At 49.8% G+C, this 22869-nt stretch overlaps 1 protein-coding gene across 1 annotated transcript; it reads right to left on the minus strand.

The window, feature by feature from the left end:
• Window positions 1-19173: 19173 nt before the first annotated feature.
• Window positions 19174-20378, minus strand: LOC125553487 (STS14 protein-like). The gene has a single exon (XM_048717261.2). It carries the CDS (start codon window positions 20041-20043, stop codon window positions 19486-19488), a length of 558 nt encoding a protein of 185 aa, XP_048573218.2. The 5' UTR covers window positions 20044-20378; the 3' UTR covers window positions 19174-19485.
• Between the last annotated feature and the right edge of the window lie 2491 nt (window positions 20379-22869).

Genomic DNA, 22869 nt, shown 5'->3' on the forward strand with positions numbered 1-22869 from the left:
TTCGCTCTTCTTTCCCTGTCGACAAAAAATGTACTCCCTCCTGTCCAAATTAATGGTCGCATCTCTAGTACAACTTCGATCGGAGGGACGAACAAACACGTCAATCAAACACACCACAGCCGCTTCGCTCCTAACCGCTTGAGAGAGGCGAACACAACTGCCTCCTTCGTTCCTTCGGGCAACGCCGCTGGTCCCTGCCTCCTCCGGTGACTGAAGGGGGTGGTGAGAGAGTCCTGAATTAGGGTCTTCGGATAGCCGGACTATTTTCATTGGCCTTACTATTAGACTATGAAGATACAAGATTGAAGACTTTGTTTCGTGTCTGAATGGGACTTTATTTGACGTGGAAGGCAAACTAGGCAATACGTATATGGATATCTCCTCCTTTGTAACCGACCTTGTGTAATCCTAACCCTCTCCGGTGTCTATATAAACCGAAGGGTTTTAGTCCGTAGCACAACATACAATCATACCATAGGCTAGCTTCTAGGGTTTAGCCTCTCTGATCTCGTGGTAGATCTACTCTTGTAACACCCATATCATCAATATTAATCAAGCAGGACGTAGGGTTTTACCTCCATCAAGAGGACCCGAACCTGGGTAAAACTTCGTGTCCCTTATCTCCTGTTACCATCCGGCCTAAGCGCACAGTTCGGGACCCTCTACCCGAGATCCGCTGGTTTTGACACCGACATTGGTGCTTTCATTGAGAGTTCCGTTGTGCCATCGCCACCAGGAAGGATGTCTCGTCCCGTCTTTAAAGACGGCACTATCGCTGAGGGAGCTCTGGCTATCGGCCAAACTCTCCAGTTAGGTGGTTTTCTTATGACCGCATGTTCGGCCGCTGCGCCGACGATGATTTCTCGGGTCATCGAAAGCAATCTTCACGTCAACTCGGAACTCGCCGAGCAGTTAGATCCAGTGAAGCTCTCTTCCCTGAACGAGCTCTTGGATCGCATCGCCACCCTGGGAGTCGCCACAGACTACAATCAGATTGGGCCTCAACCCGATCTGAGAGAAATTAACTCTCCCCAGGTCACCCATCATGTTGCAGTGGTGGAATAACAATGCGGCAACCCTTCGTCCATCTTAAGGACTAGCTACGTCCGGATTCCCGATCCCGCCAAGCCGGATACCCGCGGAGGGGAGGATGTCACTCAAAGCCTGAACCCAGAATCAGGCAGCGGGCTAGATTTACCGGTAAACGTCCAAAAATCCAAGCTTTCGAGTTTGGAAACTCCTTGGCCACTGAGCCTCAAATCGGGTGAGGATTCGGATTCAATTACACCCACCCACCCAAATATACGCGATCTATCCTAAATTAGGCAAGAGCCCGAAAAAACAATACACCATTACTGGGCCAGATTCCTCCTAGTCAAGAACAGGATAAAGGACTGCCGCGAGGAAGACGCAATTTCATTCTTCTGCAATAATTGCACGGATAAGGGAATCCTCAATGCCATAAGTCGTTGCGAAATTACATGCTTTGCCGACTTGGTGTCCATAGTGCGAAAGTACTCTGCGATGGAAAGCGCCTGGAAAACCGAAATAAAATTTTGGAATAATCCGGCCCTGAACACAAACCCAGTCCGAAATAAAAGGGTGCATTATCACAATACACCTGGGTTAACTACCAAAAAGCAAAAGCCCTCTACAGGGCAAGGAACCATACTGGAGGGATGGCTCAACGGACCCTGCAAAATTCATAGTACAGCGGATGTGATACCAACGCACAGCCTTCGAGCATGCTGGATACTCCGGCAGGTGGCCAAAAGTGGTGAGGATCTACTCCTCCCAAAAACCACAGAGCACCACCCCGAAGACAACAATACGGTCTTAACGGTCTTTGAGACCTTCGCGTCAAATAATAGACGGAAGCGAACATTCCGCAGCATGTCCGAAATCTACCACATAGCAAAAACAAATCCTTGGAGCGATGTAACCCCCGGATAATCATGCTACAGTGATCTCACGTTAATGGTGACACGTCACCTCTGTCACTGTAATTAATCTCGGGTTAATTCAAAACCGTTTCAAATTTAAATCCTAAATAAGTCAAACGACAAAAGTTTTCAAATATTAAAATAAAATGTTTGGGCTAAGTCTATTATTGCATCGGTAATTTTGATGAAGTAAACACATTTTTATAAAATGCCTAAATGCTATTAAATGAATTAAAACAAAAAAGAAATAATAAAAAAAGAAAACTAGCAGAAAACAAAAAAAAGAAAGAGAAAGCCCCCCCCTGGGCCGTGGCCCAACTGGGCCAACCCAACCGGCCCAGCCGCCCCACTCCTTATCCACTCCCCTCACCCCCCCCCCCCCCCGCAACCCTAGCCGCCACCCACTCGCCCCCCCCCCACTCGCTCTTCCCCCTCCTCTCTCCCGATCTGGATCGGGATCCAGAGGAGGCCGACGCCGCTCGCCGCCCCCCCCCCACGCCAGGACGCCGCCACCTCGCCGTCCTCCTCCACTCCGTTGCGCATCCCCGTCCCCCTCCACAACGGCCCTCCCCGGCCTCCATCGACCCCCGCTGCCCCGCTCCCTACAACGCACCGTGAGCCGCCCCCTCCTCCTTTTCCCGCGGTCACCGCCGCTCACTCGCCCGCCGCCCGCGCCCGCTGCCGCTCGGCCATGCCCTTGGCCGCGGCTTCCACCCCGCGCGCGCTCCGGCCCCGCGCTCACCGCTGCCGCGCCGCGCCCTGGCCGCGCGCCGCTCCGCTTGGCCGCGCCCGTCGCCCCGCCCCGATGCGCCTCGCCTGCGCCGCACGCTTGCCGTGGCCGACGTCCACGCCCGCACGCGCCCCCCTGGCCGCGCCCGCTCCCGTGAACCTCCTTGCTCCGGCTCCGCTCGCTATCGCCGGCCCCCTGTGTCCCGCCGTCACCCGCACCGCCTCCCCCTGCCTCGCCGGCTCCGACTAGCCGCGCCGCCAGCGCTGCCCCTTGCCGCGGCATGCTGCTCCGGCCGGCCGGCCTTGCCCCCTCGTGCTGGGCGCTGGGTACGCCCCGCCCGAAGCCCGCAGCCCCGCTAACGCCAGTGTCCGTTAGGCCCCCTCTGGGCCACTGCCAAACGGGGCCCACGCCCCCCCAGAACAAAAAAAAGAGAAGGATTAAAAAAAATTAAATAAATAATGATAATTAAATTAATTAATTGATTAATTAAGGAATTAATTAAGTTAATTAATCCTATTTAATTAATCTAATTAACTAGTTCGTTTAATTAAACAGTAATTAGATTAGTTAATCCTAATTAGACTAAACAGTCAATGACGAACGGGACCCACATGTCAGTTGACCAGTCAACGCCTCTGTTGACTGCTGACGTCATGCTGACGTCAGCGTACACTGTTCTGGATAATGTTGGGTTTAAATAAATAATTAAAATCAGAAAATGATTTAAATCTTTAGAAAATCATATCTTTTAATCCGTAATTCGGATGAAAATACTTTATACATGAAAGTTGCTCAAAACGACGAGACGAATCTAGATACGCAGCCCATTCGTCCGCCATGCATCCCTAGCATAGCGAACACGCAAATTTCCCCCTCCGGTTCATCTGTCTGAAAACGCGAAACACCGGGGATACTTTCCCGGATGTTTCCCCCCTTCGCTCATATCACATATCCCTGCGTTATGTCACCCCTAGCACAACGTATTGTCGCGTCTTGCTTTGTGTTACATTTGATTGCTCTGTTATTTATTGTGTTCCCCCTCCGTTACTTCTTTCCGGTAGGCTCCGAGACCGTTGCTGATACCCCCTGTGATCGGCTACATCGACGACGACCCCTCTTTCTTGCCAGAGCAACCAGGCAAGCCCCCCCTTGATCACCAGATATCGCCTACTCTCCTCTATACTGCTTGCATTAGAGTAGTGTAGCATGTTACTACTTTCCGTTAATCCTATCCTGATGCATAGCCTGTCATTGTTGCTACTACTGTTGATACCTTACCTGCAATCCTACATGCTTAGTATAGGTTGCTAGTAATCCATCAGTGGCCATACATTCTTGTCCGTCTGCCATGCTATACTATCGGGCCGTGATCACTCGGGAGTTGATCACGGGTATATAACTATACTTTATACATGATACATGTGATGACTAAAGTCGGGTTGGCTCGAAGAGTACCCGCGAGTGATTCACGGATTGGGGGCTGAAAGGACCTTTGTCCCGACGGCCCTTTGGGTGGATCTTTGTGGCGGAGCGACATGGCAGGTTGAGACCACCTAGGAGAGAGGTGGGCCTGGCCCTGGTCGGCGTTCGCAGATACTTAACACGTTTAACGAGATCTTGGTATTTGATCTGAGTCTGGCTACTGGCCTATACGTACTAACCATCTACGCGGGGACAGTTATGGGCACTCGACGTCATGGTATCAGCCGAAGCCTTCGTGACGTCAGCAACGGAGCGGCGCGCGCTGGATTGGACTGGAACGCCTACTAGGCTAGGTCTGCTTCCGGCCGCCCACGCAACGTGCAGGTGTGCTAAGGGCGATGGGCCCAGACCCCTGGGCGCTTAGGTTTAGACTGGCGTGCTGACCTCTCTGTTGGCCTAGGTGGGGCTGCGACGTGTTGATCTTCCGAGGCCAGGCATGACCCAGAAAAGTGTGTCCGGCCAAATGGGATCGAGCGTGTTGGGTTATGTGGTGCACCCCTGCAGGGAAGTTAATCTATTCGAATAGCCGTGATCTTCGGTAACAGGACGACTTGGAGTTGTACCTTGACCTTATGACAACTAGAACCGGATACTTAATAAAACACACCCTTCCAAGTGCCAGATACAACCGGTGATCGCTCTCTCACAGGGCGACGAGAGGAGGATCATCGGTTAGGATTATGCTACGTGATGATACTTGGAGGACTTCAGTCTACTCTCTTCTACATGCTGCAAGACGGAGGCTGCCAGAAGCGTAGTCTTCGAAAGGACTAGCTATCCCCCTCTTATTCCGGCATTCTGCAGTTCAATCCACATATGATAGCCTTATTCCAGTTGATGCCAATGCATACATATGTAGTGTAGCTCCTTGCTTGCGAGTACTTTGGATGAGTACTCACGGTTGCTTTCTCCCTCTTTTCCCCCTATCCCTTCTACCTGGTTGTCGCAACCAGATGTTGGAGCCCAGGAGCCAGACACCACCTTCGACGACGACTCCTACTACACCGGAGGTGCCTGCTACTACGTGATGCCCGCTGACGACGACCAGGAGTAGTTTAGGAGGATCCAAGGCAGGAGGCCTGCGCCTCTTTCGATCTGTATCCCAGTTTGTGTTAGCCTTCTTAAGGCAAACTTGTTTAACTTATGTCTGTACTCAGATATTGTTGCTTCCGCTGACTCGTCTATGATCGAGCTCTTGTATTCGAGCCTTCGAGGCCCCTGGCTTGTAATATGATGCTTGTATGACTTATTTTATTTGTAGAGTTGTGTTGTGATATCTTCCCGTAAGTCCCTGATCTTGATCGTACACGTTTGCGTGTATGATTAGTGTACGATCAAATCGGGGGCGTCACAAGCAACACGGCTATTACCTTCAATGCCAGTGATGAACCTAAATTCCGAACAGCCCGAGTACCAGCCGCACTGGTCCTCAGTCCAATCGTGGACGGCTTTCGACTCACCAAGGTACTCATGGATGGCGGCAGCGGATTAAACCTCATCTATGAGGAAACTCTTCAAAAGATGGAAATAGACTGGAGCCGCATTAAGCAAAGCAGCACAACCTTTAGAGGAATCATCCCCAGTCGGGAAGCACGCTGCGCTGAAAAAATCACACTAGACGTGGTATTCGGCACGCCGGATAATTACAGGCCCGAAGAAATTACATTTCAAGTGGCCCCGTTCAGCAGCGGATACCACGCTCTGTTAGGGCGGGAGGCGTTTACAATCTTCCAAGCCATACCTCATTACGGGTACATGAAGCTCAAAATGCCCGGGCCCAACGGAATCATCACTCTTGCTAGTGATCCGGACATAGCACTCCGCGCCGAAAATAAGACAGCTGCACTGGCCCTTGAGGCACTATTCGAAGCCCTAGTGGCCGAAGAACTAATTGCGCTGTGCTCCACGGTGAACAAGGACGGCGTGATACTCGATAAAAGATCCAAGTCCACCTCCTTTAAGCCGGCGGACGAAATAGTCAAATTCCAAGTCCATCCAACGGACCCTACAAAAACGGCTTCCATCGAGGCACAATTAAACCCTGATGTCGACGCCGCACTGCGACAGTTCCTACGCGAGAACTGGGACATTTTTCCCTGGCACCCTTCAGACATGCCAGGAATCCCACGCAGGCTGGCTGAACACAGCCTAAATATCCTAAAAGGATTCAAGCCAGTCAAGCAGGCTCTTCGACGTTTCTCCGAGCTTAAAAGACAAGCCATGGGAGAGGAACTAGCCAAGCTATTGGAGGCCGGATTCATCAGAGATATAAAACATCCGGACTGGCTAGCAAACCTGGTGATGGTACCAAAGAAGGACAAATCCTGGCACTTGTGCGTCGATTTTAAGGACCTTAACAAGGCCTGCCCAAAGGATCCCTTCCCCCTCCCCCGATCGATCAAATCATCGATGCTACCGCAGGACACGATTCATTGTGTTTCCTCGACGCATACTCCGGCTACCACCAAATCAAAATGGCAGAGCCAGACCAAGCCGCAATGGCATTCATCACACCATATGGCCCATTATGCTTCAACACAATGCCCTTCGGGCTAAAAAATGCCGGTGCAACATATCAGCGCATGATTCAGACATGCCTGGCAAACCAGATCGGCAAAACAGTGGAGGCATACGTGGATGACGTGGTCGTTAAAACCAAGCATGTCGAAACTCTAGTAGACGACTTGAGGCTCACATTTGACAACCTCCGAACATATGACATCAAGCTCAATCCGGAAAAATACGTCTTCGGCGTACCAGCAGGAAAGCTCCTGGGATTCACTGTCACCAGTAGAGGTATTGAAACTAATCCGGCCAAAATCCGAGCGTTGTCACAATTGGCTACCCCAGCAGACCTCAAATAAATACAAAACTAACTGGATGTGTAGCGGCTCTAACCCGCTTTATCTCCCGCTTGGGAGAAAAAGCATTACCCCTTTATCGCCTCCTCCGGCGCACCGAACACTTCGAGTGGACGGACGCCGCCACGGCCGGACTCAACAAAATAAAAGCCATATTGGCAACAAACCCAGTCCTGGCCGCGCCAAACATTGGCGAACCAATGTTATTATACATTGCGGCAACTCATCAAGTAGTAAGCGCAGTGCTTGTCGTCGAGCGAGAAGTGGACGGACACAAATTTCCCATTCAAAAGCCGGTTTACTACGTGTCCACTATCATTACTCCATGCAAATCATGATACCCGCATTATCAAAAGATAGCGTACGCGGTATTTATGGCATCCCGGAAGCTGCGACACTACTTTCAAGAGTGTTCGATAATGGTAGCCTCGGAAGTACCACTTAACGATATTATAAACAACCGCGACGCGACGGGTCGGATTGCCAAATGGGCCATTGAGCTCCTCCCGTTCGACATAACTTACAAGCCACGGTGAGCTATTAAATCGCAAGTTTTGGCTGACTTCGTCGCTGAATGGACAGAAGCCGAACTCCCTAAAGAGTACGGCACATATTCAAACTGGATCATGCACTTTGACGGCTCCAAAATGTTGGCTGGTCTGGGGGCTGGCGTCGTTTTGACGTCCCCAACAGGAGACACCATTCAATACGTACTGCAGATAATGTATACGGACTCCAACAATGCACCCGCATATGAGGCCCTTCTACATGGTCTCCGGATGGCAGTATCCATGGGCATTCAACGCCTAGAGGTGCGCGGGGATTCAAACCTTGCAATATCCCAAATAAATGGAGACTTTGATGCCAAGGATCCAAAAATGACCACTTATCACAATGCCATCCTAAAAATGTCAGCCCGGTTCAAGGGGCTCGAATTTCACCATGTGGCTCGGGAAAACAATCAGGCGGCGGATATCCTCGCCCCGCATTCGCGCAAAACGTGATGCGGTCCCTCCCAACATTTTCCTGGAAAGGCTTTTCAAGCCATCCGTAGCATGGGAAGGGGACACCGGTAACAACAGTCCGGACCCAGCCAAAATACCCGATACCGAACTCTCTGACACAATCGGAGGCTCCGCCACCGAAATAACACAATCAGCCCACGAAATAATGGCCATCATTGCCCTGTGGACAGAACCATTCCTGGCCTACCTAATTAGACAGGAACTTCCGGAGGACCAAAATGAGGCACGATGCATAGTGCGGCGATCCAAAGCCTACAGGGTCCATGAGGGAGAATTGTACAAAAAAAGCGCTACCGGAGTCCTTCAAAGGTGCATCTTCGAAGAGGAATGGCGGAATCTTTTGGCAGAAATTCACGCTGGACTCGGCGGCCATCACGCCGCAGCCCGGACTCTTGTAAGCAAGGCCTTCCACACAGGATTTTATTGGCCAACGGCCTGGGCAGATGCACAGGACTTGGTCCAACGTTGCACCGGTTGCCAGCTCTTTGCAAATCAAAGCCACATGCCACCCATCGCCCTTCAAACGATCCCCATTACATGACCCTTCGCGGTCTGGGGGCTTGACATGGTCGGACCCCTTAAAGGGGGACCCACAAGAAAAAATACTTATTGGTCATGGTGGATAAATTCACCAAATGGATAGAGGCTAAACCGGTAAAAACAGCCGAATCCGGACCGGTGATAGATTTCATATCCGGGGTCGTACACCATTACGGCGTCCCCCACAGCATCATCACTGATAACGACACGAACTTCACGGCCGACGAGGTAAAACTCTGGTGCAGCAAAATGGGCATCAAGCTCGATTACGCTTCAGTCTATCACCCAAAAACTAACGGTCAAGTCGAACGAGCAAATGGTCTTATAATGAGCGGCATTAAACCCCGATTAGTGCGCTCCTTAATGGAGTCCGATACGCACTGGGTAGAGGAGCTCGACTCCGTACTCTGGGGACTGCGTACCACACCGAATCGTAGTACCGGATATACACCATTTTTTATGGTGTACGGCGCAGAGGCAGTCCTGCCCTGTGACTTAATTCATGACTCACCTCGAGTGCGCATGTATGAAGAAAGAGAAGCCGAGCTCGATCGGCAGGACGGTCTGGATACATTGGAGGAAGAGCGCGACGTAGCCAAAGCCCGTTCCGCATTTTACCAGCAACAGGCTCGCAGATACCAAAGCAGAGAAGTACGGGCTAAAACTTATAATGTTGGCGAACTAGTTCTATGGCTGCCGGATAAGAAAAAGAACAAGCTCGAGCCCAAATGGGAAGGTCCCTTCATTATCGACCAAGTCCTGACCGGTGGAGCGTACCGACTGCGGGATGCATCGACCAGTCGACTCGAGCCGAACCCATGGAACGCAGCCAAGCTCTGAAGATTCTACGCCTAGCTCCGGACTTTATGTTAGTCCGCTCCCTTCATCCATTTTCTGCATATGCATCATCCGTCTTGTTTCCCTTTCTTTCTTTTTATTTCCCTAGGACTTCAAGGGTCACCTTGTGCCTCACTCATACATCACAGATGCGCTAGCCGCACTCTTCATACCTGGGGGCTTCTCTCACAGAAGCTTAAATTATTTACCTGGGCCCCACGCCCAACACATGTGTTATACTTCCACATGTACCTTTTTTCACCATTATATGCATTGATATGACTTAAGTTTTGGCCAAGCTGGGTTGCTTGGCTCTTGTATTTATGCCCTACGTTCCCGTTAATTCGGCTAGGGCATAAGGGGAGCACCTCTGCGATTGTTGCCGTCGGGTCAGCCAGACATGTACCTCAGACTAGGTGAAGCCGAAAGTTAGCGTTCTTAAGAGAATATTCGGTCGGTGAAAAAAAGATGACTTTTATTTATTATCCATATTTGCCCCCAGACGTTTTCAGTGTGCTTCTTGTCGCAGTCCGGACATGCACTTTAGGTCATGCCTACCTAGGGAAAGGAACCCTTAACGGAACTATTCTCTCTGGAAGATGTTTCTTACTATCCATGTAATATAACATAACTAGTTGGGCACTTGTCTGATAAAGCACTAATGACCCCTACGCCTGGTCTCCACGCATGCCCCGGTTCTTATATAACCGAGAGGGTATTCGGATACACTCCGGATTGTCGGGTCCCGAGGTTGAAGCGAAAAGGTCCGCCACGACAAACGATCTACAATCCGGCTAGAAGGCATCATATATTCACTTTACAATTACATAGTCAATTTGACTGGTTGAATTCCTCTTCAATGCCATCCAATAGGCTGTCTAGTCTACAGTCCTGTTGGGAATACTTTGCGGCCAATTCTACTTGGTCGTACACTAAATTCATAGGGATCTCCTTGCCATCAGGCCCCACAGGTCCGACTTCGGCCATGTGGTTCGGGTCAGACTTCGTGTACCGTGTCTTCACCATCGCCCAAGCTTCCCTGGCGCCCTGACGGCAGGCCGATATCTTCCATAATCGGAAGCGCCGCTGTGCTCCCTTCAGCTTTTCTGCAAGCTCTCCAAGGCCTTCGGGTATGAAGACGGACGACCACAAGGCCTGGGCAACGCCTTGCATCACCTGCCGAACTCGTTCGTGCAACTGTGCGAGCTCGGGAAGAAGATCACCCGTTGAACTAGGCATCTCCTCGGCAGGACGACCTATTAACATACCTACAGACATAACTCTGTCAGCCATCTTCCTCGCCGAACTCTTTTTCAAAGTTCGTTCAAGCACTTACTAAATATGCCGCGTCGAAGCCGTCGATTCTCCTTAACAGAGTCCGACAGTTGGGCACGAACATCTTTTAGTTTCACGCCCAGCTTGGTGTTGGCATCTTGGAGATCATTCTTCTCCTGCCTCACCCTTGTAAGCACGCTCTCACCAGCCTTCAGCTGGCGTATGAGCTGTTGCTTATCCGGATACACTCCAACGTCATTTGCAATTTTATCGTCAGATCTGCATATAAAGCCGCATTCTAATAGGATACTTATCATTTGACGGATATGTTACCATAGTGGGTCTCTTTGGGCTTCCCTGCTGCGGCCAGTGCAGCCTGAAGTTGGGCTTTGCACTCTTCCAGCTCCTGGGACAGTTGAGTATTCTTTTCTGTAAGAACCTACATAACAAATGATCCTTAAATCAGTTAACCTAACTGTTTCAAGTCTCAGGGGCTACTGATATATATAATCATCAAATTTTCTCACCCGTATGTCTTTTACATACTGCTCCGTGGCTCTGGCTAGACCATTTTGAGCGGCACGGAGGTGCGCGTCTCCCGAGTTAAAGGCATCCAATGCCTCTGGGGAGAAACAAGCGTCACGAAGAACAGTCCGGCGACGCCTGTGGTTCATGGCACTTTCCACCTCGGAATGGGTGGCGGACAGTCTATCCATATCCTCTGTCGGAGGAGCACCCGGCGCATGCCTTGTACTCGTTCCCACCTCTGAGTCCGGCCTTGGAGCCTGGCTTGTGGAGGCGCGATTGGTAGCCTCTCCGGGTATAGTCCGGGAGTGCTCTTTTTCCTGAAAAGAAGGCGTGGGCGTTAGTATGCCTCTGTAAATAATGTCTTGTAATAAAGACGGTGCGCCATACCGCTGCGCCGGTGCCTCAATCCGGACTACGGATCTTTTCAGCCTGCCTGGCCTAGCGGCCCCTTGTTGGCTAGTTGCCACGGGCTCGGCCTTCTGCCCCGAGGACCTCCCCTGCAAAACACGGCTGTTATACGGCAATAAAAAAGGAGCACAAGGACGGATCCCTTTTTAAGTACTGAGACTTCGGTCTCAGTCACCTGTGAGGCTGGAACTAGCCCAGGGTAATCGGCCGTAATGGCTACCAAGGTATTGTCATTACTCCCTTGGTAAAATACCCCGTCAATCAGCTCCACGGATATGTCCGGATCCTCCTGAGAGGCCGGGTCAAGGGACCGTCCAGGGTCCTTGGGCTGTGGAGGAGGGCTGTTTATCTCCTTTACTGCTTGGCGCAGCTCCTGCGATGAAATCGCTAGAATGAATACTTAAACTATGGGAATACGAAACAGATGGGCGAGAAAAAGTCTCTGCTTACCCAGCTCGGAGGATTGTACATGGAGAATCCGCCCTGCGGGTTGACACGATGGAATTCCTCCTCTTCTCCCTTGTACAAAGTGGACAAGATCTTTATTAGATCAGCAGCCGATCCCGGCCCTTTGCGGCCGTGGCGGGTGGCGTCATCCTCCCCGTTGAAATCCCACATGGGGTGGCCTCTATACTGTAGCGGTTGCACCCCCCGCATAATGCATATAGCCATGACCTCGATCATGGTCAATCCGGATCGAGCTAAAGAACTTATCCGGCTCATCAGATAAAGAATGTCCCCGTCGTCTTCCTCCAGGGAGCTCCGAGGGCGCCAGCTCCGACGCTTCTTCAAAGGGGCGTTGTCGAACTCAGGAAGGCCGATCCGAATAGGGTCCGGAAGGGGGACATCTTCTATATAAAACCATTCTGAAGGCCAGTCTTCGGACGTCTTCTTCGAAGTCCCGGACAGGTATCCAATCCCGGCAATACGCCACACTTCGGCTCCGCCCACTTGATATATTGATCCTTTTTTAGAACGGGGAACAAGGCAGAACAGCTTCTTCCATAGAGCGAAATGAGCCTCACAGCCCAAAAATAACTCGCAAAGGGCTACGAATCCCGCGATATGCAGCAGGGAGGCAGACGTGAGGTTGTGTAGCTGGAGGCCATAGAACTCCAGAAGCCCCCGGAGAAACGGATGAATTGGAAATCCAGGCCCCCTTACCAGATAAGGGACAAGGCATACCCGCTCTCCCTTAAAGGGATTGGTACGGCTCTCCGCTTGCTCTCCGCCATTATAGGTGGCAAGCCCGGCTCGAATCGGGACCAGGTACACTGGGGGAAGAAATCCCTTAGACTGAAGCATCACCAATTTGCTGTGCAGGATGGAACATCTCTCCCAATCTCCAGGCTTGGAACTGGGGGTGCGAGAGGAGGAGCTGCGTCGACCGGCCATGGTGGAATGGATCTCTGTCGGGTGCGCTCCGATGAAGACTCGGCAAGGGAGGATGATGTGATTTGGATCTGAATCCTCGTCTTTTTAAATAGGCGGCTCATTTACATAGCTAGGGGTAAATGTGAAAACACCCTGGCTCTTCACATTCGCTCGGCACGTGAAAAGTGGCCATTATTGGATGCAGAAGCCAAGGAGTACAAACCATCACAAGAAACCGGACATTATTTCAATAGGTACACAGAATTTGGAGAGGAACCCGCCCTGCAATGCCGAAGATAACACTGTTGGGGAACGTTGCAGAAAACAAAAATTTTCCTACTCGTTTCACCAAGATCTATCTAGGAGTTCATCTAGCAACGAGACATCAGATGCATCTACATACCTTGTAGATCGCGTGCGGAAGCGTTCAAAGAACGGTGATGATGTAGTCGTACACGACGTGATCCAAATCACCGATGACCAAGCGCCGAACGGACGGCACCTCCGCGTTCAACACACGTACGGGACGGGAGACGTCTCCTCCTTCTTGATCCAGCAAGGGGGAGGAGAGGTTGGTGAAGATCCAGCAGCATGACGGCGTGGTGGTGGATGCAAGGCGTCACAGTAGCAGGGCTTCGCCTATACTACGCGAGAGAGACGTAACGGGGAGAGAGGGAGGCGCCAGGGGCTGGTCTGTCAAGTCCCTCCTCTCCCCCACTATATATAGGAGGGCCAAGGGGGGGTGGTGCGCAGCCTAGGAGATCCAATCTCCTAGGTGCGGCTGCCAAGGGGAGGTTTCCCTCCCCCCCAGGGCACCTCGGGGTGCCTTCCACTAGTGGGACTCCTCCCCATGGAAACCCTAGGCGCATGGGCCTAGTGGGGCTGGTGCCCTTGGCCCATGTAGGCCAAGGCGCACCCCCTACAACCCATGTGGCCCCCCGGGACAGGTGGCCCCACCCGGTGGGCCCCCGGGACCCCTCTGGTGGTCCCGGTACAATACCGATAACCCCGAAACTTGTCCCGATGGCCGAAACAGCACTTCCTATATATAATTCTTTACCTCCGGACCATTCCGGAACTCCTGGTGACGTCCGGGATCTCATCCGGGACTCCGAACAATATTCGGGTTACTGCATATACATATCTTCACAACCCTAGCGTCACCAAACCTTAAGTGTGTAGACCCTACGGGTTCGGGAGACAAGCAGACATGACCGAGACGACTCTCCGGTCAATAACCAACAGCGGGATCTGGATACCCATGTTGGCTCCCACATGCTCCACGATGATCTCATCGGATGAACCACGATGTCGAGGATTCAATCAACCCCGTATGCAATTCCCTTTGTCAATCGATATGTTACTTGCCCGAGATTCGATCGTCGGTATCCCAATACCTCGTTCAATCTCGTTACCGGCAAGTCACTTTACTCGTTCCGTAATGCATGATCCCGTGACCAGACACTTGGTCACTTTGAGCTCATTATGATGATGCATTACCGAGTGGGCCCGGTGATACCTCTCCGTCATACGGAGTGACAAATCCCAGTCTTGATCCATGTCAACCCAACAGACACTTTCGGAGATACCCGTAGTCTACCTTTATAGTCACCCAGTTACGTTGTGACGTTTGGTATACCCAAAGCACTCCTACGGTATCCGGGAGTTACACGATCTCATGGTCTAAGGAAAAGATACTTGACATTGGAAAACTCTAGCAAACGAACTATACGATCTTGTGCTAAGTTTAGGATTGGGTCTTGTCCATCACATCATTCTCCTAATGATGTGATCTCGTTATCAATGACATCCAATGTCCATAGTCAGGAAACCATGACTATCTGTTGATCAACGAGCTAGTCAACTAGAGGCTTACTAGGGACATGTTGATGTCTGTTATTCACACATGTATTACGATTTCCGGATAATACAATTATAGCATGAATAAAGACAATTATCATGAACAAGGAAATATAATAATAATGCTTTTATTATTGCCTCTAGGGCATATTTCCAACAAACACTGCGCGCCGGACTCGTCGTCATTGAAGCCTGGTTCGCGGGCTACTGAGGGAGTCCTGGATTAGGGGGTCTCCGGATAGCCGGACTATCTTCATTGGCCGGACTGTTAGACTATGAAGATACAAGATTGAAGACTTCGTCTCATGTCCGGATGGGACTCTACTTAGCGTGGAAGGCAAGCTAGGCAATACGTATATGGATATCTCCTCCTTTGTAACCGACCTTGTGTAACCCTAACCCTCTCCGGTGTCTATATAAACCAAAGGGTTTTAGTCCGTAGGACAACATACAATCATACCATAGGCTAGCTTCTAGGGTTTAACCTCTCTGATCTCGTGGTAGATCTACTCTTGTAACACCCATGTCATCAATATTAATCAAGCAGGACGTAGGGTTTTACCTCAATCAAGAGGGCCCGAACCTGGGTAAAACTTCGTGTCCCTTGTCTCTTGTTACCATCCGGCCTAGACGCACAGTTCGGGACCCCCTACCCGAGATCCGCCGGTTTTGACACCGACAGGTGGCTTCTGGACTCGAGGAGGGTGGGGATGATCCCTGGTCGACGCACCACAGCGAGAAAGGCCTTGCCGACGGCGGGCTTCTTCACTGACTCGCAACGCTTTTCTGGGCTATGGCTTTCCTCCGAGTGCGACGACAGTTAGCGGCGGCGATGGCAATTGCAGGATTACCTGAGTTTCTTCTGCAAAGTTCTGTGAACACGTGTTGTTTTTTGACCCTTTCTGGTTGATTCTGTGCGCGTGCTTGTATTCATCTAATTTGTGATTAATGATACATGCAGTTAACTTTAAAAAAAACTTGGATCGGAGGGAGTAATATACTCCTAATTTAAAATAATGAATGGTTCTTCTTTTGCCCTTGTTATTCCCGGTTACTCTCACTGAACTCATCGTGTACGTGCATTGCAATACACATGTCCGTTAATGCACAAAACCTCAATCCAGTTGATGCTAGTAGTCTTTAGAATCCCGATTTTGCTATTTTAAGGTACCTGAAAATTTTCATTGCATCAATCACTTTCCTAGTCATCAGGAACTCGACATGGGGAGGCCGACCTTGCCGGGGGAGCAACATCCTCATTATCTATTTTTGGAGGGAGCAACAGCTTCATTAAGCATCATCCTCATTACTATATCTCTTAGGGGTGCGCGTGCAGGGGGTCACCGGAGTTGTTCACTGGTGGTGCGGCTTAGAGGGATGGTTGGGGTGGCGGTCAGCACGACAGTGGGGGAGGTCGATGGAAGGGCAAGACGGCAATAGTTGGTGATACTTGCAGTTACTTGTAAAACATGAAGTTGCGGTAGTTGCAGGGCCGGCCCTGGGGTATGGCCGGAGGGGCGATGGTTCAGGGGGTCCCATGATGAAGTATACATGCATAGTATATAGCCCAGCAGAAAATAGATAAGAAAAAAAAGCCCATCAGATAGAGCTAGTAGCGATTAGTGAAGCATCAGTGCATCACGCGAGACTAAGGCACGGCGCCACAGCCGCTCCTTTCGCTTGTGTGAAACAAATCAATCCAAGATCTCATCGAGTCATCGTTTCGCTAATTAGCTCGTGCCTTCGTTGCTCGTCGGTTCATCTTCGTTGTTCGTCCCCTCCTCGACCGTCGGCCTGTCGCTCGGCGCCTCGGCCGCCGCTGGTTGTCGCTGCTGCGCGCGCCGGGCGGCAGTCCGTCCATCCGCGCGGCAGTCCTAATCCACCGCCAAACCCCAATTTTAGTAGTTTTTTTATTTTATTCTTTAGTAAGTATTCAACTATCAATTATTCATCCATGATTCGTCCTCTAATTTCAGTGTATATGGAGTAATTTTAGTGTATAATTTTCTAATTCAATCTTTCACAGTACGTATTCAACCACCCTATTTTTTTGTCATTCTGCGTACATGTCTAGGGTTCCAATCATCCGATGTATAAATTTCTAATCCTTTGTATCCTTTTTTTCATAATTTTAGGACATCAACATGCCATGTTGCCTAAAAAACATTTGTCGGGTGCTGAAAATAGGAGACAAAAAAGAGAAAGTGATCCAAAAATTCGAACACTGAATGGTTCTTCGAATATGGTCCTTATTTGAGGTTATTATTTTATGACATAAAAACTATATTCGAATATGTAATTTTAGGACATCAACATGCCATGTTGCCTAAAAATATAGGTTTCATTTTGCTATCCTTTAATATTTCTGCCATAATATGGCATTATCCAACAATTATTATAGTCATCAAATCTCAGAGTAAAGATGTGGTTGCAAGTTTTATATATACAGGGTCGCGCTATTCGTCACCCTGGGTGAGGAATAGTTATTCTTCACCCCCCCCCCCCCCCTCCCCTCTATTTTACCATCAATGCACCGTAATTTTACGTTATTTTACGTTCCGTAAGTTTTGTCTTATTTCCGACGCAAAAAAAGACCGTAAGAAAATATATAATCGCCGTAAAAAATATTTTATGTTATGTAAAATTACAAACATAAAAACATAGTCTAAAATACACATAAACTGTAAAATTTCTTGTCTTATGACATATATTTTTATTTTTTTATGTCAAATTTTACATAGTGAATCAATAGGAATGTAACTATTTGAATTCGAAATGTAATTTAATTATGAAATGATCGTAAGATTACCTCGGGTGAAGAATAACTTATTCTGCACCCTGAGTGATAAATAGTAACACTATATATATATATATATATATATATATATATATATATATATATATATATACGCACACGGCCGGCCCTGGGTAGTTGGCAACACTTGCAATTGTGTCTCTAGTGACAGACATGCAACTGCCCACGCTTGCAACCCGACGTGTAAAATTAAAAAAATGTCTTAGGCACAAAAAGCTCATGTGAATTGCATGCAGATGGTACATGTGTGCATTACAAAAACGAAAAAAACAAACGCGTGAAAAGGATGGAAACTAGAAATACAAATAAAAGTATAACCTACAAAATGAGAAACCAATTATATTGAATAATTTTGAAAAAAGAGTTTCACAACGATGATGAACATCCAACTGCGCATAGCCAACGAATGTGCTACTATAGTTATGTGCAAGAGAAATTACATAAATATCCGTGTAATATTAAAAGTTTTCTATTCTTATAAAACATGTAATCTTAGAAGAAAAAATATTTATAAGAAATAGATACTTTTAAAATTATTCATGTGTTTAAAAAGTCATTCAAAAAAGAAGAAATGGGAAAGAAAAAAAATAAAAATAGAAACATAACAACACTGGAAAAGAAATGAAGGAAGCCTTTTTGTTTTCGTCTTAACTTTTTGCAACATGCGTGTTGTTGTGGAATGACTTCTGTAACACAAATGATGTTGCGGAATATTTTTCCATCTTAAATTTTTTGAAACATTGGTGTTGTTGCGAAAGGACTTTTGCAACACAGATAGTGTTGCAGAAAATTTGTTAAGATGGTAGAGGCACGCGTCGCGCGTGGACTGAGTTATATGATGTCACGAATAAGGCGTTTTGCACTAAGATGTGCATTGTGCACCCATCCGATGAAACTTGGATCTGGCGGCTGCACAAGCGGCGGAACGCTACAGGAGATCGGCCGGCTGATGCTAATCATTTGCCATTAGAAATTAATTATTGAGCATATGTTGGAGATGCTCTAAGACCGATGTCAATCCATCCCAATGGGATATTATCTATGTGAGGACTGACGTGACCAAACAATTTGGTGTTTGATATCACAAATCTTTCAGAACAAGACCAGATTAGATGCCAACTCCCCAACTAGTGCTGTTACTAATCCCAAAATTTTGGCCTGTCCTCGTCCAAAAAATTACCTAAGATGATAAGTCGAGACGAGAAAGGGAAGGAGAGTTTACATGAGAATAGTACTCCCTAAAATGTTTTGGATATTTTAATTTAAACTACATACGGATTGAAATGAGTGAACAAATACACTAAAATGTGTCCTCATAAAAAACACTAAAATACATTTATATACATCTGGTCTAGAAAAAAAAAGTTAGAACATCTTATATTTGTGAAGGGAGTACCATTTTCAACTTAGTTCATGTCTGCATATTCATTAAAAATGCACGTCTCCAAGTGCAAACAAATGTGGTGAGTCTGGTGACTGCCATGCGTAGATGCCATGAATCCAACCCACCGAGAACAATTTTCTTGTCCGATAACAAGTTCACCCTCGGAAGTCGGGACTCGCCGAGAACATGACAAGTTCATTTTCCACACAATATGCTAGGCACGCCACCGCATGAGTTTCTTATATCTAAGCAGTAGTTATTCTAGGCACCACAAGTTCGCAACACAAATCATGCTTAACTGAACCAGAGACACGAAGCTGGTAGATCGTACTTGTAACTCTAACGACGATCGATGCTCCGGCGCCGGCGGCGACGTCCCCAACGCAAGAGGCGCCGCCACCAGCCCGACACGCCGGCCGCCCGCTAGTAGGGGCTCTCGCCCTTGACGTTGCCGTGCGGGTTGTAGAGGCAGAGCGTGAGCGTGGCGCCGGAGGCGCAGCTGGCCTGCGCGCAGCCGACCTCGGCGGTGCGGCGCCAGACCACCTGCGTGTAGGTGCCGCACTGCTGGCCGGCGGCGCAGGAGTTGTTGGCGTGGGTGTAGTACTTGCCCTGCGCCACCCAGGAGACCACCACCTCGGCCGGGCGCGCGCGGTAGCTCGCCCACCCCTGGTTCGCGCCGTAGGGGCTGGCGCCCATGTCCGCGAACGCGCAGTTCTTCTGCTTCTGCTGCTGGGACGCGGTCCACGCCGCCGCCGCCGTCAGGTCCGCGCTCCACCGCAGCGCGGCCACGCCGACCGCCGCGCGCGCCTTGTTGTGCGGCGCCAGGAACTCGTCCGCCGTCGCCGTCGCGTTGGCCGCCGCCGCCGCCGCCTGCGCCTTGCTGACCCTGGCCGGCAGCGCGCGGCCGCCGTGGGCCGGCGGGGCGCACAGCGCGAGGAGGACGAGGAGGCACGCCGCGTGGTGGCGGCGCTGGGGAGCCATGAGATCTGGGGTGGGTGAGCCCAGTAATGGCGAGCAATGGGCAGTGAAGTGAGAGCACTGAGCGTGAGCGAGCGAGTGGACAGTGGAGTGTGCGCGCGAGGGGTTGTCAGCTAGCGAGTTAAGAAGCTCAGCGGGAGCCGGCAGCGGCGAGCGATGGCTACGCGGCAGCCGCTGGTTCGCTGGTGCGTCGGCGATGGCTCACTTGTACACTCGTTGATGTTGGGGGCTCGACGCGACGCCACAGCTCGTGTACGGGTGCATGGCGTGCGCCGTCCCGGCTCGATCCCGCCCCGCGGCCCGCAAGTGGAGGGAGGAGCGGGGAACCTGGCGAGATCCGGGGGGTTGTTGGGTCCGTCACCTGTGGCCTGTGGGTGCGTGTCAGTGCCCCGCGCGGCATCTGATGCGGTTTTTCCCGTGTCGAGATCCAGATCAGCACGGCGTCCCCAGGCTTGGACGGACGCAACGCAACCGGGTCGGTGCCGAGCGCGTGAGGGGCGCGGCGATCGGCTGCGTGACCTGAGCTGAGCTGTTGGGGCCAGCAATGGGGATTGTGCACGTCGGGGAAACAGATACGCAGTAGTCACGAAGAGGCGCGGATAGATCCAAGACCAAGTGATTCTCATCGAGGACGATTCGGCGGGCACTGTGAAGATGCATGCAGAAAATAGTGAGGTTATTCGATTAGGCAACTTGCTAGACCGTGCTGCTGTCTACTTAGTACAGATCAGTGCTTTTGTTTTTTGTAGGGGGAGTTCGGATCACTGCTTCTTCTTTTTTAAGGATAAAACTAAGTTTTATTGATGATAATCCACATGTAGTGGGATACAATTCGGATCATGGGGACTTAACAACCAAGTATGGCGTCCCAGACCGAGAGAAAGAGAGTGCTTAGCTAAACTATGTGCTTCGCCATTAGTGGCTCGGCCTTCAAAAATAAAATTACAATCAAAATTCAAGAGTCTAAGTCTAATTTCTGTGATGACTGAGCCATATCGCCCCTGATTTCCTCTGTTAATATCCTCTACCACCTGCTTGCAATCCGATGATATGATGAAGTCATGGAGCAGCAGATCTTCCGCCAAGGCCAGCGCCTTCCTGCACGCGATTGCTTCGAGCGTCGCCGGATCGGTTTGGCCTTCAATCACCAGCGACGAGCTTTAAGATAGTTCCCTGCATCATCTCGACACACTGCAGCCGTAGAACCGCCTCTGTTACTAAAAACAGCACCGTCGACATGGATCTTTGCGTACCCTGCAGGGGGGGGGGGACTAGGCCTTGCATGTGACTGCCTAATTCCTCGGGGGGGATTCTGCACTTCAGCCGGTTTGTTCTGTAGCATGGTGATCTCGTCAATAAAACGATGGATAAACACATGGGTAGAATGCGGACTCTGGGACACGCCTTCATGAATGAATTTTCTGCGAGAAGACCAGATCGCCGATAGTGTTACGGAGAGCCGAACAAACTCTGAGTGAGACAGTGACTCCATCATTCCGAACAGCCAATGCTTCGCCCTCGGCTCCATGACAGTGATCATTCTGCTCACCAGATCACTGTTATCAAGAGCCCAAACACATCTCGCCATCGAGCACTCCAGTAGCGAGTGTCTCCAAGAATCCGGCGAACCACACATTCCGCATGAGCCCGTATTAGACATGTGCCGATGCGCACGTACATCTTCTGTAGGGAGTGACTGCTTCGACAAACGCCATAAAAACATCCTCACCTTGGCTGGGACTTGAATCTTCCAAAGCGTCTTCCATGATTTCTCTTCCATGTTCGAACTAGACGTTGCGGAAGTGCCATCCAGCCATGCTTCTCTCCGTTGTCGTGTCGCCACCAACATTCTGTAAGCCGAGCGTACAGAGAATATGCCATTTCTTTCAAAATTCCATGCCCAGTAGTCATCAAAATTAATTCCTTGTACCGATGGGTATAGTCAGGATCACCGCAGCATCCATAGGCAAAAAAGTTTGCTGAACTCGTTGCTTATCCCAAGTCGCAGAAGTTTGATCGATATATCGAGACGCTAGCCTCATGGGGTTCTGTACCCTGCAGCCATAGGGGCGCAACATCTCGTTCCTTGGAATCCAGTTCTCCGTCCACACATATGTAGATTCACCATTGCCGATCCTCTTGATGAGCCCTAGTTTCAAAACCTCCACCCCCTCCATTATAGATCTCCAAATCTGACTAGTATGAGAGCCGACTTGAGCATGTAGGATGGATGAGTTAGGGAAATAAACCCCCTTCAAGATTTGAGCACTCAGAGAGTCAGGCTGTTGGAGAATTCGCCAACCCTGCTTTGCAAGCATTGCTAGGTTGAATAATTCAAAATCTTTGAACCCCAACCCCCCAGAAGATTTGAGTTGCGTCATGTCCTTCCATGAAACCCAATGAGGCTTCCTACGGCCATCTTTAGAGCCCCACCAAAACTTCCTTATCAACATATTCAAGTGTTCGCAGAGTCTCCTTGGAAGTTTGAAACATGACATTGAAAAAACTGGCACCGCTTGAGCGACAGATTTGACAAGTACCTCTTTCCCTGCGGTGGACAAGGACTTCTCAATCCAGCCCTGGATTTTACTCCATAGACGGTCTTTGAGAAACTTAAAGGCACCATTTCTTGAAGAGCCAACGTCGGATGGCATCCCCAAGTATTTTGCATTCAGTGTTTCATTAGGCACATGAAGCAACTCTTTGATATCTGCTCGAATATTTTCCGGAACCCCTTTATTGAAAAAGATGGAGGATTTGCTGTAATTAACCCTCTGCCCCGTTGCTGCACAGTAATGTTTCAACAATTGGTTGATCTCTTCTCCACCC

The sequence above is a fragment of the Triticum urartu genome, chromosome 4A (assembly GCF_056163025.1).
Source record: "Triticum urartu cultivar PI428250 chromosome 4A, HENAU_Tu73, whole genome shotgun sequence".
NCBI classification, from domain to species: Eukaryota; Viridiplantae; Streptophyta; class Magnoliopsida; order Poales; family Poaceae; genus Triticum; species Triticum urartu.